Genomic DNA, 17943 nt, shown 5'->3' with positions numbered 1-17943 from the left:
TTCTGATAACTTTATGCTGAATAGGTAAAGAGTAGATTATATCAGTGATAACCCCCCACCCCTAGTCAGTATTAATCATTAATATCTTTCTGTTGTGGTTTCCTAAAGAAAAGGATTCACCAAGATCACACAGAAGTCAGTGGCAACTTTCCATTTAATTATCTGGGTCATTTAAAAAATACCACTTAGAAAGAAAATTCTCTTTAAGTGAGACTTCATGTACCCTTCAAAGAAAATAGAAAATTAAAAAAAAAAAACTATAAAACGATAAATGTGTAAGTACACTTTTATGTGTATGCAGTCATGCACTGCTTAATGACAGGGATACCTTCTGAGAAATGTGTCATGAGGTGACGCGTGCGAACCTCGCAGAGCGCACTCACACAAACAGAGATGGTCCAGCCTATGACGCACTAGGCTCAGGTACAGCCCATCACTCCTGGGCTACAAACCCGTACAGCATGTGATTGTACTGAATACTATAGGCAGTTGTAACACAGTGGTAAGTAGTTGTGTATCTAAACGTATCTAAACATAGTAAAAATATGGTATAAAAGGTAAAAAATTGGACACCTATAAAGGGCACTTATCATGAATGGAGCTTGCAGGACTGGAAGTTGCTGTGGGTGAGTAGTGAATGCATGCAAAGCCTGGGACATTAATGTACACTGTAGACTTTATAAACACTGTACACTTGGAGCACACTCAGTTTATGAAACAACATGAAATTAAGTCAAGCACAAGGGGAAAAAAATGATACAATCAAGAAACACCATCAACAAGAGCTACCTGCCAGTATAACACAGAATACTGTTTTACAGCAAACTTTTTTTTTAAGTAGAGTACACTCTAAAATAACAATACAATGTATAGTATAGTAAATACATGAACCAGTAAAATAGCCATTTTTTATTGTTAGCAGGTATTTTGTACTGTACGTAATTGTATGTGCTGTACTTTTATATGACTGGCAGCACAGTGGGTTTACAGCAGCATCGCCACAAACGCGTGTGATGCCTTGTGCTATGATGTTTGGATGTCACTAGGTGATAGGAATTTTTCAGCTCATTACCGTCTCATGGGACCACCGTCTTACATGCGGTCCATCATTGACCAAAATGTTGTTAACGCAGCATGTGACTGTCCTTATAATTTTCTTTACTTTTCTTATTTTTAATCACCTTTCTAATGATGGGGTGCGGAGCAAGGGCAGAGGGGAGACCAAGCACTGAGATTTGGCCTCTCCAGTTTTGGGGATACATCACTATGTTCGTGGTCTACTAGCCGATCTACCAGTTTAGCTAACAGCGCATATGATTGCGTGTTGGTCCCTTTAACTGAACTCTCAAGCTTTGGAAAATATGAGGCACATTTCATTTTGAGAAGAAGTGTTAAAGTAATATTAGATCTGTTAAGCGTTATCGTTGAATTGTTTTGTTTTGCTTTCTGGAGGACCTCGTACTGATGGCCCTCTGTAATCTGGACCCAACCTACCACCTTTTACACCCCTGTTTTATTTGCACAAGCCTACGTTTATTGCCTGCTGCATGGTCAAAGTCTACAAAGGATTTTTACTGTCACTATTACTAGATGGATTACATCTTTGATCAAAATTCTTCAGCACTTCCCCACAGATCGCAAAATATGAAGTTTAATAGGCGGCATTCAAAATCCTCTCTAATTCTAGTTCCAGTTTGCCTTTCAATTATATTTCTCACTTCTTCATGACGCTATACTTCAGCCAAATGAGCCATCTATTTGCACACCCAGTACTTTCCTGCCTTTGTACCTTTGCTTAAAGTATTCTTTTACCTAGAATTCCCTTCCCTACTCACCTTCACAATCACAGAATCTGCTCTGTCAATCCAGGAATCCATGTGCCTATAATTAGACTCTTTCTGCTGTGAATTCCCATAGCATTTTGATCTTCAACTCTCTCGTGGCACTTGCTGTCTCTAGCCTCGTGTCGCATAAGTTTATGCCTTTTAGGGCTCTGTCCCTTTTGAGGTGTCTGAGTCATTTTTCCATCCTTATGATGAGGTGCACATATGAAGTGCTCAAAAATGTGTTGAATAAGCAAGTAAGTTAAACAGCAGTTTATTGCTCTGCATAAGTGCATTTGGTTGTTAAATACCTTAAAGTTTTCAAATTTAATTCTCAAATTCTTTTTTATAGGGACTCAGAGTTTTTATCAGGAACATAATGATGATATTCTGTGCCTCACTGTTAATCAGCACCCCAAGTTTATCAACATAGTGGCAACTGGCCAAGTAGGTATGTTTCTATATTTTAAAAAGAAACAATTTTAAGTAATTTCTTGTTCAAGTTAATTCGATATCCTAGGAAAAAATTAAAATATATTTGTGTATTGTTCAAAATGTATTTGCACATTAAGCACACAACCAGTTTGAACATATTATTTCCTTCAGGTGCCTTTCTCTCACTTTGGTCATCTGAATTGGTTCAGACAGCTCAGAATTAAGAATAAGCTATTTTATGGTAGTTGAAATAGTTGGATTTAGTCCTTTAGCAGAAATTTCTGCTCAGCAAAAAGATTTAATTTTAAAGCAGAAAGGAAGAATTAGAAGTAAATAGGAGGGCCAAGAACTAACTAGACGGAGGGCCAGGACATCTGCGTCAGCAGGGGTTAGACTGACGGGAGAGAGATGCCAAGGCTCTTCCACGGTGGGAAATCCCTCTGCCCTTTTCCTTTCCTGGGATTGATGTAATTTGACAACTGTTTTTGAAATCACCCGGACTGCTGTCTTTTTCTTTTTTTTCTTTAAGTATAGAAAATGTAAACATTAAGGCCATAACTCTACAAGCAAAATGATGAGAGGCTAGCAGGTCTATTTAGGACACGTCTACCCATCAGTGACCACTGTGTACACATCATAGATTCCGTCAGTCAGATCTTTACAACTCTGGCATAGTTTTTAAAAGTTATTGAAATCATGAGGTTTGTTGGATCTCAGCGGGCCTCAGGTGTCTTTTACTTCTTAAACAAGATAATTTATGCTTTTAAAATCTTCATCTTCATACAGGTGCTAAATTGATCACTCCGATACTTATTCTCTAGGTTGCTTACTTCTACAGTTATGCCACAAAGACTCTTGAATTCTTTTATTTTTAAAGTTTTCTACTTTTAAAAAGAAAGTAGACAAACTGTTACATACAAAATATTCTAATCTTTGAATATAAATACATAGGTCTAGCCCCTTTTTGCGCCGTTTTTTGAAATTGAAGCCTTATTGTCACTCTGCATGAAGATTGAGGAATTATGTTATTATCATTTCGGTCACAAAAGCATCTAGTTTGGTGCCTCTTGGCATATACTTATTTTTTTTTTATTATTGCTCAGTTTATTTTTATTGAGTAAATTCACTTATTTAACAAACTTACTGAGCACCTGCCATGTGAATGGTATTGTTGTAGGCGCTGGGGATACAAGCAGCTTACAAAAAAACCTCAAATCTCTACGTTCACGGAATTTACATTCTGACTAGAATTCTAGAAGGTCTCGTTCTTTCATTCCCCAGCTTTGTTCCTTCTTTTCCTGTCCCCTCCTCTCCCTCCGTTTAGCAGCCCTAACATATTAGTGCCCCAGTTTTCTCTTTTGATTAAGAAACGTGGTCACAAATTAATCTTTCATGAAATTGGACTCTTCTCTGCTTATTTTTTTTTTTAATTGAGATATAATTGACACATGATGAGGGACTCTCTTCTTCTAATTTGAAAGTCAGCACCATAGGGAATGTGGAATGGCTAATGATCTCCCCATCTCTCTCCTTCCAAGTCAAAGTGCAGGCAGTCCAGAGCTGAATTTTAGATCCTGCTCGTAGCCCTGTGCTTTGCCCTACTTATGCCCTTTCTCAAAACAAAAGTTCTTTACCAACGACTAAAGCGGGAAGATAGATTCAAGGGAAGACGAAAGAGTGAGGGGTTTTTCTTTTCTGAATCTAAAGAGAATTGAATCAGCACTTTGCCTGCCAAGCTTGTTTAATATTTGCAAAGCACAGAACACTGCCTGATACTGGTTCTCTTTGTCAAAAGTCATCTAGATCACTGAGGAATTGAAATATTTGCCTTTGTGGTATTTTCGTCAGTCAAACTTTTTTTTTCTTGGCTAGAATCTAAGAATCTCAGGGCCAAATATATCATTTTATCTAATCGGTCATGAAATGTTTGAATCGCTTCTGTAACATCTCCAATAAAGGGTCCTTCTACATATGCTTGAACCCCATCATCACTGAACAGCTAATGAAGTAGCGTAACCTCTCCTCTGGAAGCTGTTATAAAGTGCTTCTTTAAGTTATCTTGATTGACAGCTTGAAAATACTTAGGCCTGTGATATTTAGGTCTTTATTTGTATTCTTGTCCCAGGTTCTGCAGGTATTCAGGGACAAGCCTGATCTCCAAACAAAACACCAAGTCTTTCGACCATTCTTCATATGGACTAGTTTCAAGTCCTCTCACCATTTGGTTGTTATCAGAGCACGTTCAGAACTAAAAGTGATATTTCCTGAGTAGCCTGTTCAGCTGTCAGCTACTTTATTCTTTTTTATATTCCATATCAGAACACTATGGGCCGACATTATCAATATGTCCTTGAAATCATTATTTCATAGGGACATAGACTCTACCAAAGTAAAGAACAATCATCTACCTTGAAAGGATACCTAAATTTTTACTCCTCTCTTTCTTGCTAAAGACTTCTGCTTTCATTCAATAGATATTTCCACCACAAATATAACAAGCATAGACTTTCATGTTGTCTTTTTTTGCAGTCTTTTATTCATATAGAAAATGTTTAATTTGAAAACATTAAGGAAGGGGTTCAATCGTGGCCTGAATTAAGAACTTTTTCTTTCTTGAGTTATTTGGTAACTTTTGCCATCAATTCTCTCAGAAGGTTTAGATCTAATTCTTCCCTTCAAGTAGAGATGCATTATAACCTTAAAGGGTCTATTAACAGTTCATTTTGTAACCAAAATGAGGGTCATATCAATTTAAATCGTATCAATATTGTTAACATGAAAATTTCATGTAGCTCATTAAAAACAAAGAAAATAATTTACTCAAAGTTTGAAAGGTCATATACATAGAATGTTAATATATATGTATAATCAAAATTATCGACTTCACTTACAGTTGACTCAGTTTCACATAAAATTAATTTTCTATATAACACTTAAATTATTTAAAAATTCTCATTATTTTATGATAATTGAGGTTTTACAAATTTAACTTTTAGTATTTCCATTATTTATGGATAATTATTTTTCTGCTATTTTTCCATTTTAGGTGATTCAGCAGACATGTCAGGTAAGGAAAATTAATTATTTTCTGTTTTAGTTTTATAGTTTAATAATGATAGTCCAAATTTTTATACAGTAATAAGATACTTGACCCTATTTTGGATTTTTTTAAAATGAAGAATATATCATTTTAATGTGATGATACTGAGTCCAGTCTGTAATAATGGTAGATGAAACTAATATTTTTTACCTTTTATATTTGCCCAACACTATTGTAAGCACTTTGCATATATTATATATTTAGTCATCACAAGAATTCTTCATGGTAGGTATTTACTTGCCAATATTATATAGCTGGTAAGAGTGGAAGCAGGATGAAAACTTAAATATGAATCAATAAATTTTATTACCTAACAATAAAATTTTAAAGAAATTTATCATTCTATATGCTATCCCCATTGTACATATTAGATGAATAGATCATTTAAAGATTTGAAAATAAGTATTGTTGATTTTGACCAGCATTTGTGAATTTAAATAACTAATACATGAACAATGTGTTCATTGTTTTTAGATATTTTAATAACAAGGCTTTTTCAACTCAACTTTCATAATATAGTAACAATTTATTATATTAGTTTACATAATATAGTAAGAATTAGCAGTTTAGTAAGAAAACATTTCTCAGTTATTTGTATCTATTTCTCTACCTTCCTCCAGCATAAAGCATAACTTTGTAGTTTGGCTACTCAACTACAAATTTATCCAGTACAACAGGCAAAGTCCTTATTCTCTTGATAACACTCAAGATCAGGGGTTGGCAAACCACAGCCCTTGGGCTAAATCTGGCCCACCACCTGTTTTTGCACTGCCCATGAGCTAAGTACACTTTTTACTAATTTAAATAGTCGAAAAAAGTCAAAAGACTAACATTTCATGAAATGTGAAAGTTATATGGAATCGAAATTTCAGTATCCATAGATAGATTTTATTGGACACAGCCACACTCAGTTACATATTGTCCATGGCAACTTTTGTACTACAATGGTAGAACTACGAAAGAGACCATATGGGACACTCTCGTCACTTGGCACACTGCTTGGCACACCGCAGAGTGCAGTGGTGCAGTTCTAACCTGATAGGTCTTGAGTGCTGTGTGTATCATAGTTGTACAGCATTTTTTGTTTTTTAACCATATGTTCATCAATCATGTGAAAACAAGGGGAAAACAAGAAAGTGGACTTAGAATGTGACACTTTTAAGGCACAGTGAAGTATGGATTATATCGTTATCATATTAGTAAGACATTGTGTTTATCATGCAAGGATAGTATAGCTGTGTTAAAGGAATACAATATACATCAACATTTTTGCATTAAACATTAAATATCACAATATTCCCAACTCACAGGATACCAACAATCAGAAAAATTAGAAAATTTAAAACAATATCATCATAACCTAATTTTTTTTTTTACAAAAATAAAAAATAATACAACCAAAGTAAGCTTCTGAATGGCTCATTTGTTAACCAAGCAAGAAAAGCTATTTACTGACTGAGCGTTAATTAAATCATGTTTGATTACAGCAAATACGTCTAGATAATATAAACTTGTTTAAGACTATTAGCTTTTTGGCAAAAAAACTATTCCTAAAAGAGTTGGGGACATTGGGAACAATATCAGTAGTCAAAAACAAGACCAAAAAAAAAAAAAAGGCAAATGATTTTGGTTTCCCTTAGGCTCTTGATGGGTTGACAGATGTTGCCAATTGTTCACCTGAAGAATTGGTGCCAACTTTGAAGTGGCTGAAGAGTTAGCCTCTATGAATAGTCTCCATGGAACAACTACAAAAGATAATATTTTCAGAGAAGTTAAGAAAACATTAATTCAGTCCAGCTTGAAGTGGAATCTGCTCAGATGTATTACAACTGATGGTAAAAATATGTGTGGAGCTGGAGCAGGAAAAGGGATAGTTGGCTAAATTTACAAAGCTTATGAAATTTAAGGCTTTTAAGGGCTGTGGTTATTGTGTTATTATTCATCAGCAGGTAGTGGAAACAAATTTCAATCTGTCACATGTTATTGAACCTCCATATTTTGTTACCAAAGTCAACCATTAACTTCGTTCACTCCCATAGACTTAACCATCATCAGTTCCATGATTTTATGTTAGAAATAGAGATTGAATCCCCTGACTTGCTCTATCCCCACAGCAGTTCAGTGGTTCAGTCAATGGTCAAGTTTTATTGCAATTTTTGGAGCTGAGAGCCTAGACTGAAATTTTTCTGAATGAGAGGAACTGCCCTCAGTCTCTAGTATGAAAACTGAGTGGCTTTGGAAATCAGTTTTTGGCACAGACTTAATAATGTTCCTTAATGAATTCAACCTTAAGTTTCAAGGAAACTACAATTACAATCTGAAATTACAATTACAGTGCTTATATGTGAAACTTATACTGCAGTAAAGTCATTCGATGACAACTAACGTTTGAATTGCAAGTAACCTGAAACTGTGTTCTAGACTTTTCGTGCTGTCAGAAATTAAGAAGCGAGATTCCCATTCCCACACATATTTGCAGCAAACATATTTTGGGGGCTCAAACTATAGTTCCAGTGTCATTTTTCAGGTCTTGAAGTAAGTGCAAGTAAAATTTCCATATTTAAAAAATCCGTGTAACTGTACAATTGAGGAACTTCCATCTAATCTTCAATTTAAAGTGATTATTCTGCAGTGTACTACATGCTAAAAGGCAAATATCAAAACAAGACCCTACTAGAATTCTCTAAATGCCTTCCGAGTGATTAATATGCTCGCTTAGTCATATGCTTTGGATTGATATTTGAATTTGCACCTGTGTGAGACATTTTCAGAGTCAAAATGTGTAAAACTATTACAGATATTAAACATTTGCAATTGATTTTGATTATAAAGAACTCTGATTTTAAACCTCACTTAATTGAAATAGTATCCGTAAAAAATAATTTCATTCTTTTCATTAGTAAATCTGTATTATAAAAAAAAATTTACTTAATGAATTCCATCAATAAGAATTTGTGGAAATTTGTTTTCTCTTATTATACAACTACCTGCATATCTTCATTTTTTCTCTCATTCTGACCCTTTATAGCAAAAGTTTGCTGACTCCTGTTCTAGAGAGTGACAGGCAATAAATAAAATTTAAAATGTAACACTATCTGAGGTTGTGATAAATGTGATTTAAAAAAACAGCAAACAAGGTGATGGCAATAAAAAAAAAAGTGCTTACTCAGAGGTGGTAACATTTAGCTCAACCAAGAATGATACAAAAATAAATGATAGATAGGAATGAACTGAGGGCTCAAGGCTGAGGCCTGCCTTGGGGTTCCTGGGACCACCACACATTCAATGATTCACTAGAAAGAATCACAGGACCCAGCTACAGTTTATTAGAGTGATCAGCAAGGAAAAAAGACACATCAGGTAGAGTGTAGAGGATCCAGGCACAGGTTTTCTCTGGCTCCCCAGCCCTCTCTCCCAGGCATCTCATAGAACCTGCTTCCAGCAGCCAGATGCAGTGCACGGGTGCAGTGTTTCTCCCCAGCAAGGCCCACTCAAGACTCAGAGTCCAGGGTTTTTACTGGGGGTTGGTCACATAGGCACAGACTAGCCCCAGCTACTGAAATACTAACTCCCAGAAGAAAGCAGGTGTTCAGGGCCCAGGTGGACAAAACAGCCTTGTCAACATAGGGAACATTTCCAAAGTTGCATACTTACACACTAGCCAGGGGCCAGGCCAGGCCAGCCCAACCAGCAGTCCTAATGATGGTAACCTTGGGCCTGCCTGTTAACACCTATGCAGGAAGCCCTAAAGCTAGGTCAAGAAACAGGAAGGTAATTGTGACTGGGGGTGAGAGCCTGAGATGAACTTGAAGAGAAGTAGGGCTTTGCTAATCGTGGAGTTTGGATTCATGGTGAGTACAGAGTCCATCATTGGAGAGTTTTAAGCAAGGGAGTGATGTGATATAATCCATACTTTGAGAAACTCACTTTCTGCACTATTGAGAATGTAGAGGGGGAAAAAGAAGTAATCAGAAAATTAGGAGGCTGTTACTAGTCCACCAACTGTAAACTAGGGAGGCCGGAGTGAAAATGCTGAAAACTTAGACACATTTTGGAGGTAAAGCCAGCGGTTCTTTCTGATGAATTGGATATAGGGGCATGCCAGAAAGTATGGAATTAAGGATAACTTAATTTTTGCTTAAGGAGCTGGCTGGATAATTGAGATGGGAGGATACTTTACTTTGGGAGGAATAATTGGGCAGGAATAAGTTATCCACAGACATAAAGAATGAAAGGAGTGTAGGTTCAAATGAAGGAGATCGGGAAGTTTGGGGGCTGGAAAATAAGGACCCCACTGTCTGATGCCTTTTATTGTCACCATTTCATCAGCTCAGAGTGAAGAGGTGGTGAAATAAGTGGGGGATAAAGTTTTTAAGTTGTCACTTGGGAATGTGGGAGAGTAAATACATATGTTAGAAAAGATACGGTATAATTACCATTTGAATCCATTAAATGTATTTTGAGTCCACACTAAGAGAACAACATTTTTGTCTCTGACAAACTTCTTCAGCCCACCTGACTCTCTGTATTAGGAGCTAAGAATTTGACATTTTTGATCCTGAAGACAAATCAAGGACAGAGAGTTCTTTCTCTGGCGTTAGTTACTATTTGTCACAATGGGCAGTTGTTCATAAATGACTAGTGGTTTTCTGTGTGCCCTCTATGACAGAAAATAAGAAAATTTATTTGCATACACAATGAAGCGGGAGGGTGGATTTAGGAGTTGCTGATTCAGGAACTCACCATGTACTTCCTTTTTCCACCTCTTCTGCTGTCACCCACAGCAGCGACTTCACCCGTAAGACTGGTTGTATTCGTGGTCATAAAAAGGCTGCCAGTAGCAGCTGGAGTTACATGCTTCCTAGGCGGGTACCAGAGGAGACCTCATTCTGGGTTACTGAGCTGAAGCACTGATGTCAGAGGCAGAGGGCGGGGATGGGAGGGGTCGGGAGTTAAGGATGGAGGGGAAGGGGCTTAGACTAATCAGTTGAGCACACCATGCCTTTCCCCTGAATTACTTGTGCTACATGAGGCAGGAGAGGGTTCCTGAATGAAATCAGAGCTTTATTAACCAGGAAGGAGGGAACGGATGCTGACTGTACAGCAAAGAGTTGTCCGCTACAGAGAGTAAAGGGCAGAATAACAATTGGCACACTTAATGGTCCAATTAAAATTTTGTTTTACAGTATAGCATTTATTCTCCATCCCACAGGGATGGAGAAAGACTGTCCTTTAAAACTTAGGAGATGAGATCCAATTAGTAATTTAAAGAGGTATTTCTACGTTAGAGACTAAGAGTCAAGAATGGTTATGAAAAGTTGGTGGGATTGATTTTCCAGAGACAGCTTGACGTGATGGAAAGAGCAAGATGAGAACCTGGGTGCTAAAGACAGCACATCTCTGCTGGCTCTGCAAGCTCTGAGTCGTATGTGACCTAGGGCAAGTCGCTTACCTTCTCAGGGCCTATGTTCATGAGAAAACATACCTGCCTAGAAGAGGGATTAGAAAGTATATGTTCTTGGTAGCATGCCTGGCCCACGACAGACACTCATATCTGGTGGCCGACGGGAAGGGGAGAAGTAAGGGAAGTACCTGCTGCTGTAGCATAATGAGAGACCATTTTCAGATTACAGTCAGCCCTCAGGAACTGTGGGTACCACCACATCCATGGATTCAGCCAATCATGGCTCAAAAATATTTGAGGGGAGAAGTCTCAGAAAATTCCAAAAACCACAGAATGAATTTGCCACGTGCTGAGCACTGTGCTGAATCCATGTGAACGAAGTGATGTGAAGCCTGCCCTGCTATAGCCTGTATGTAAATATAAGGCATATGCAAATACTGTACCGATTTACATAAGGGACTTGGATATCTCAGGAGTTGGGTATCCTGGGGTCCTGGAACCAATCCCTCACAGAAATCCAGAAACCAAGGGGTGACTATAGGAGAAAATAAAATATACTTAATGAACATAATTTAATTTTTCTTTGGTAAGTCAGACCTTGAGAACGTCCAGTAATTTAAATCTTTACCGCTGTCATCGATCTAAGTTTAGAACAGTCTAAATGTCTATGTAGCAATCTTACGGTAGTCGTACCTGTATGTTTTAAAATGTAAATTGCTGATATAAGCTTCTTATCTCATTTTTTAAAAAAAGTTTGAAAAGCTAAGTAATTCAATTTACTTAAGATTACGTGCTATTTAAATTTTAGATAAATGGAACTCTTTGTAATTTATGACATTAAATGTGGAGACAAAAATAACTGATGTTTCTTGAAATTCATTAACTACTATATCACATTTAGGCAAATATAGTATATGGATTGCCTCATGGTGCTTTTTTTAAACATAAAAATGTTTCTATGTTATAGAACACCTATATAATGTTTATCACTGGCAAAAAGTTATAGTAATGTACCAGTGTATATTTACATTTTAAATGTAAACCACCTAACATTCTTGATTGAGATTAAGTTATAGTCCCTCATATCCTTTGACTTTTATTGAATGGAGAACATTCAAATTTTAGTCTAGTACTTAAATTATTGTCAATTTTTCACACATAAATACCTTATATGATAAATTTTTGTCTTTCCATATAATTCTAATTTTTTTTTACATAAAGTTGCATAAATCTTTGAACAATTTTTACTTAATACTCAAATTTAAATCCTTGGTTTAATAATTTGTAATGACTTTGAAGAACTATCAAATTTATCATTGTATATTATAAGTTATAGATGGTGAACAATGTAGTCTAAATTTATCATATTTCTTTATAGACCAGAATTTCTTTCTACGTCAAATGATTTTAAGGCAGCTTATCCTATTTAATATTGCTTTATTTTTGCAATACAATAATTTTAGATTTATTTGAAGCAAATTCACATTAATATTTATTTTACTAAAAGTACTTATGTTCTGAGACTGAATTATCTGCTGAATTATCTATTCACTTTAAAAGGGTATAGCTCATGAAAAAAGGAACACACAAAGCTATGATTTTTTAATGTAGGAAATACAGAAAACTGGGGGAAAATTTTTAAGCAGTAGAAATGGGCTATACAAGATGAACAACAACAAATATAATTTTAAAAATAGAATAGCAGATTATTTATCTCACGAAATCTTGTTTTAAAAAACATAAAGTGATATGAACTTAGCATTTTACCAGGAATCTGTCCATATGGTTAAAAATTTCATCTGAGATCTATCGCTTCAAGTGGTTTCCTACCTATTACTTTTCCCAGTTTGTGTTTGCTTTTCATCTGTCCTTCAGATAAATAAGTACCGAATATACCCTGGTATTTAATCATGTAATATTTATCTGTTTCTCCATATAATTATATAAAGATTTAACATGTATCTAAAACATTATTTTTGAGAAGTTGTTTAAAGTTGTGATTGCTTAATTTGCTTGGCTAAATGGTATTTTCTCAAAAGTGGTATTTGGACTATAGACTAAAGTATTTTTTCCCTTTCCTTCCTCTTCCCTTTTTTAAAAATTTAGTCTTAGTTTTGAGTTATTTTTTTTAATTAAGTATACAGTCTTTTCTTTGGTACATATTTTTCCATGCTTCAGAGATGAGTATGCATCAGCTTTATACATGGAAACATTTGCAATAGATGTATTTCAACTTCTGGATTTTATCTTCGTTTAGCTACCGCTCCTTCTATCCACATCTGGGATGCAATAAACAAGCAGACTTTATCTGTGCTAAGATGCGACCATTCAAAGGGAGTATGCTCAGTCAGCTTCAGCGCTACCGGCAAGCTGCTGCTGTCTGTGGGGCTGGACCCAGAACACACTGTTACCATTTGGAGATGGCAGGAAGGTAGGATGCTCTTTTCGTTGTGATTTTAAAGACAGGATACCATGGTAATACAAATTCTCTATTTAACATCTGCCTTGACTTGGCGATAGAAACTATTATTCACTGCAACCCGACATGACACTCAGTAGGTGTTATTATAGTTATGTCCCGCTGTAAAAACCCAGCAAAGTTGTAAACTCATGAAACAAACTAATGAAAGTTATCAATATTACAAACGATTTGCTGCTTTCCTTTCAGTAAGAAACTATGTGTCTAAGCATTTTTGCTAATTATCATTTGATTGGGTATGAAAGATCGAAAAGAATGGAAATGACATTGCTTTCAAACCCCAGTGGCTGTTGGGAGGAGTGAGCAGTGCCTGTCCGCTGCACACAGTACTGGCCAGGCTTAGTTGATGCGGGAAACACAGAGCATGAAATCCTACTGTTTCAGCCCCTTTCTGTCTGGGGAATTTTCCCCAACTTCTTCTCCCTACTTTCATTAAAAAATAATAATCCACTACCAAATCCAGGTTCTGGAGTACTCCATGAAACTTAACTGGAGTTCATTTTCCTTAGAGTATCTACAGTCATCCACTCAGATGTGGGGTGAAAATGGGACAAAGAGAAAACAAAGAACAGTAGGCAGGCTTATAAAAGAGAGAGGGTGTTTGGGGCCCAACATGGGTGCTCAGTGGTTGGCCCAGCGTGAGTTCAGCCCGAGACCAAAAGAGAAAATACCCTGCCCGCCCCTGCAGGGCCAGCCCCGCTGGAAGGGGCTCCCTGGTCCCTGGGCTGGGCTGGGGTCTGTCCTCAGGCAGAGCAGACTGCACAGGATGCATCACAGAGAGAAGTGCGGAGGGGGACGAGCAGGGAAAGATCTAAAACAGTGGCCCTTGAGGTTTAAGGAAATTGTGTAATGATTGTGTTCTGCAAAATGAGCAGAGATGTATCAATTGATGTAAATTTGGACATGTATGATACTTAACAATAAAGTTCTTAATGTGTTTTTAAAAAGAATGGAAATGAAGCATATTCTAAGTGATAATGGAAGATCAGTAGGGTAATATTACTTAATACACTTCGGACAGAACTTTTCAGTTACATAGCTAGCGGAAAAAATCATAGAGCTAAACAGAAAAAAAGATATGGTTTCTAAAATCCCCCATAAGTGATACTGAAATTCTCCATAAATACACACATCACTTGCGAACATCTGTCCGAAGGACCCTCTATACAAGTAATTGTATATGGTGTGATCGCTAGGTAGCAGTGCAAGGACACACCCTCTCTCTCTCTCTCTCTCTTTTTTATAAGCATTTGTTTTTTGAACTATATATTTTGAATAACTGTTCGATCCCATAAAAATTATCTTAGTTCTTATATTAACCCAGATAATTTTGTCTTATTTTTTTTTTTATCAGGTGCCAAAATTGCCAGCAAAGCTGGTCACAACCAACGTATTTTTGTGGCGGAATTCCGACCAGATTCAGATTGCCAGTTCGTCTCAGTGGGAGTAAAGCATGTGAAGTTCTGGACACTGGCAGGAAGGGCTCTCATTAGCAAAAAAGGGCTACTGAGCACGCTGGACGATGCCCGGATGCAGACCATGCTCGCTGTCGCATTTGGTGCAGTATGTCTCTTAAAATGCCTGTGGTAGTATACTTTGAATTATGTAAATTGGACTACTTTGAATTTTTTTGCTTTAGATAAGCCACATTAACGCTCTTTATATGGCACCGTAATCCACTAATCATTACATATGTCCTGGTCATGCATATATTTCATCTTTTAAAATTCTGATACTTTCAGAAATCAGGGAGTGGGGAGGAAAGTTAATGAGGGAGAAGGATTATAAGGAAACATTTGAGTTCTTGGGCCATTGCCATTCTCAAAAGCTTTCTTTAAAATTTTGTTAAATGTCACCCTAAGTTTCCTAGGTTCTAAATCGTTGTCAGAATAAAAGAAAGATAAATCAGGAAATGTAATTTTCAAGTGGTCCTTGAGTTTATTAGGATTTCTTTTCTCTCTCCCATTTTCACTCAATGCTTCTCAAAGCAGTGGGCCAGTGTCTCATTCAGGGGAAGAGGAAAGAGCACAATTCCTGGTCTGAATAGACTGTTCAAGAGCCATCGCCTTACAGACAGACACACACACACACACACACACACACGCGCGCGCGCGCGCTTCTGTTTTACAACTCACACCCCTTTCCTTTAATCCCCTGCCCTGGCCAGGCTTTTAAAATCCTTTGGAGTATCAAAACCCTAAGTGGAGTTCCTTCCTAACGCGTTTATGTGGGTATATAACACGGTAGGTAGAAAATTATAACTTTAGAACCTTTAAGCACAGTTTTGTTTTTGAGTAAAAGATCATTGAAAATGTGGACCATCCCATGTCAAACTCCGGTTAAATCTTTTGGGGATTCAGAATATGAGACCAGTAATTCCTTTCCAGAAGAAAACCCCACATATTTAAAGGCTTGTGGTGTTTAATTTGCCCACGTAGATTAACTTTATTCACATATAAAATTCCTTATGTAGTCAGCTGCCCATTCCCAATAGAAAATAAACTTGGAGATTAAAATATTAGTCATAATTGACTTTTGTGTTTGAAGCAACAGTGCACTGAGCATATTTTATTTTGTAACGGGGTGGTTGATGCTCCGTTTAAGCCTTTTGAACTTCTTTGCTGGGGGCTATGAGAAGAGCAAGGGAAGTAAGAGACTGGTTTCTGCATTTGAAGCATTTACATTCTTATTGCAGTGAGGCATGAATTAACGATGCTCCTAGATGACAGATCATTATTATTCACATACGAGCTGTAGAGAATAAGTATAAATGGTGAGGAATATGAAGTAACATTAAATTGTTGTAGGAACATTAAACATACCAACTCTCTGGTATACTCAGAAAGGTTAAAGGAAATTTCAGTTTGTTTTTGTCGTAAGTCAAAGTCTTATTTTCCTATTGGTTCTTTCCATATTGTTTTTGGTGGAAGATTTTATATGAGTTGCTTTAAAAGTGAAGCTAAAATAGGCTGAAAATAGCACAAGATGCAGGATTTGATTTCTTCACTTTCCACATAAATAAGCTATATCGGGATTGCAATTTTCAAATGACCTAAAGCATTATTAAACTTTTGGTACCTTAAGAAATTTATCTTATTTTGGATTGATTGCAGAAATGCATTAACTTTTGCTATCTTCATTTTAAGCACTGGCAAATGTTTATTTTTAACTTCATGAGCTAGTGAAATCTGAAAAACTACAACTTTGCCATAGGTAATAGTTTTTCTTCCTATGCCAAAATACTTTAGCAGACCTCATAAAAAGTTATTTTGACCTCCTATTTCTGTTCGTTTTTTCACTCTCAGTTACGAATGACCTTTATTTCTGGGGCAGCTGGAAGGATGCAATCCAAAGGGATGATATGAGCTAGACTTACATGTTTTAGAATCGGAAGGGACCTTAGAGACTGAACTCCCTTGTTTTACACGTGACAGAGCAGAGACCCATAGAGGTTAAAAGTCTTGTCCAAGGTTGCTAACGAGGAACAGACCTGGAGTAGGCAAAGGCCCGGACAAGGCGAAGCCTCACAGTCAGAGTCGTTTCTCTCCCTCCAGTCCCTCCATACCTGGGGTGAGGCAGGCTCACACTTACATAGAGAACTGCATCTGCTTGAACTCTATTTGAACTTTTGATGAGTTTATCTCCCCCTTCCCCACTCCTTTTCAGAATAACTTGACGTTTACAGGTACCATCAGTGGAGATGTCTGTGTGTGGAAAGATCACATACTGTGTAGGATTGTGGCCAGAGCTCACAACGGGCCTGTGTTCGCCATGTACACCACCCTGCGAGATGGACTGGTTGTGACTGGTGGCAAGGAAAGGCCGTGAGTCCTTCTTCTTTCCACAGCTTTCCTGAGCATCAGTGCCTTGTGATCTGCCTGAGGCCGCAGTTAGTTATTCTGGCTGTTTCTAGACTGCACGGATTATCCTCTGTGACCTTCCTCGTCATATGCTTCTTTTATTGCTTTTTATGTGCCTTTTTGTTGATTCTTTTGATCTTAAATCACTTCTGATTTGTTTGCATTGTAGATAAACCTAAACTCCAACAACTGGGGTGATCATTTTTCTGAGGCGTGGCTAGGTAGTTATTTTGCAGGTTAAGAACTGATTTTCTTACTGTCCGTATGCCTGTGTAAGTATTTGCTGAGTAGCAGGTGACTCATGGGGGAATCTTTGCCATTGAACCCAGGATGCATCTTGACTGCTTGCTTTTTTTGTTCAAACTGGATCCTAAGGGGTAAAATGCATCCTGCTGCATGAGAAAGGTTGAGAGGGTGCTGGAAACAAACTCTGCCGTGTTTGCTTTTGTTCGAGGCAAACTTATTAGGTAAAATTGTTTAATACGAGACCTCAAAATTTAAGTCAGTGGAGAGGCCTTCTTCTGAATGATTTTCAAACCTTCCAGTGGAAACTAGATAATTATTGATTACAATTAGATAATTATTAATGACTAGATAATTATCGATTACAATTATAATTGATTTCCTACCAACATATTCACGTGCATGTCAATAATCTGTGTGACCAGGAAGTAAGTGCATTTCGGTACAGGACTGCAAGATCCCACGCGTCTCAGTGGAACACAAAGACACAGCGTTGGCCTTTCACACACAGGAAGACTGTATTATGTGCAAGGGCATGTTTTTTTTTCCTAAGACAAGCAGTTCCATCTAGCAGAAAATAAAGTAGTACACTGTTCCGC

General features: G+C 37.1%; 1 protein-coding gene across 2 annotated transcripts in view; it reads left to right on the top strand.

The window, feature by feature from the left end:
* Positions 1 to 17943, top strand: part of EML5 (echinoderm microtubule associated protein like 5) — a 123774-nt gene that overhangs the window by 98688 nt on the left and 7143 nt on the right. For both annotated transcript variants that reach the window (XM_006925514.3, XM_006925515.3), the window contains 5 exons: positions 2176 to 2274; positions 5305 to 5325; positions 13020 to 13193; positions 14596 to 14804; positions 16908 to 17065. In XM_006925514.3, the coding sequence (XP_006925576.1) occupies positions 2176 to 2274; positions 5305 to 5325; positions 13020 to 13193; positions 14596 to 14804; positions 16908 to 17065 (661 nt within the window). The remainder of the gene's footprint in view (positions 1 to 2175; positions 2275 to 5304; positions 5326 to 13019; positions 13194 to 14595; positions 14805 to 16907; positions 17066 to 17943) is intronic.

Source organism: Pteropus alecto, unplaced genomic scaffold (assembly GCF_000325575.1).
Source record: "Pteropus alecto unplaced genomic scaffold, ASM32557v1 scaffold8, whole genome shotgun sequence".
Lineage (NCBI taxonomy): Eukaryota > Metazoa > Chordata > Mammalia > Chiroptera > Pteropodidae > Pteropus > Pteropus alecto.
The sequence above is the reverse complement of the archived record's forward strand: the minus strand, read 5'-3'. Positions and strand labels throughout refer to the sequence as shown.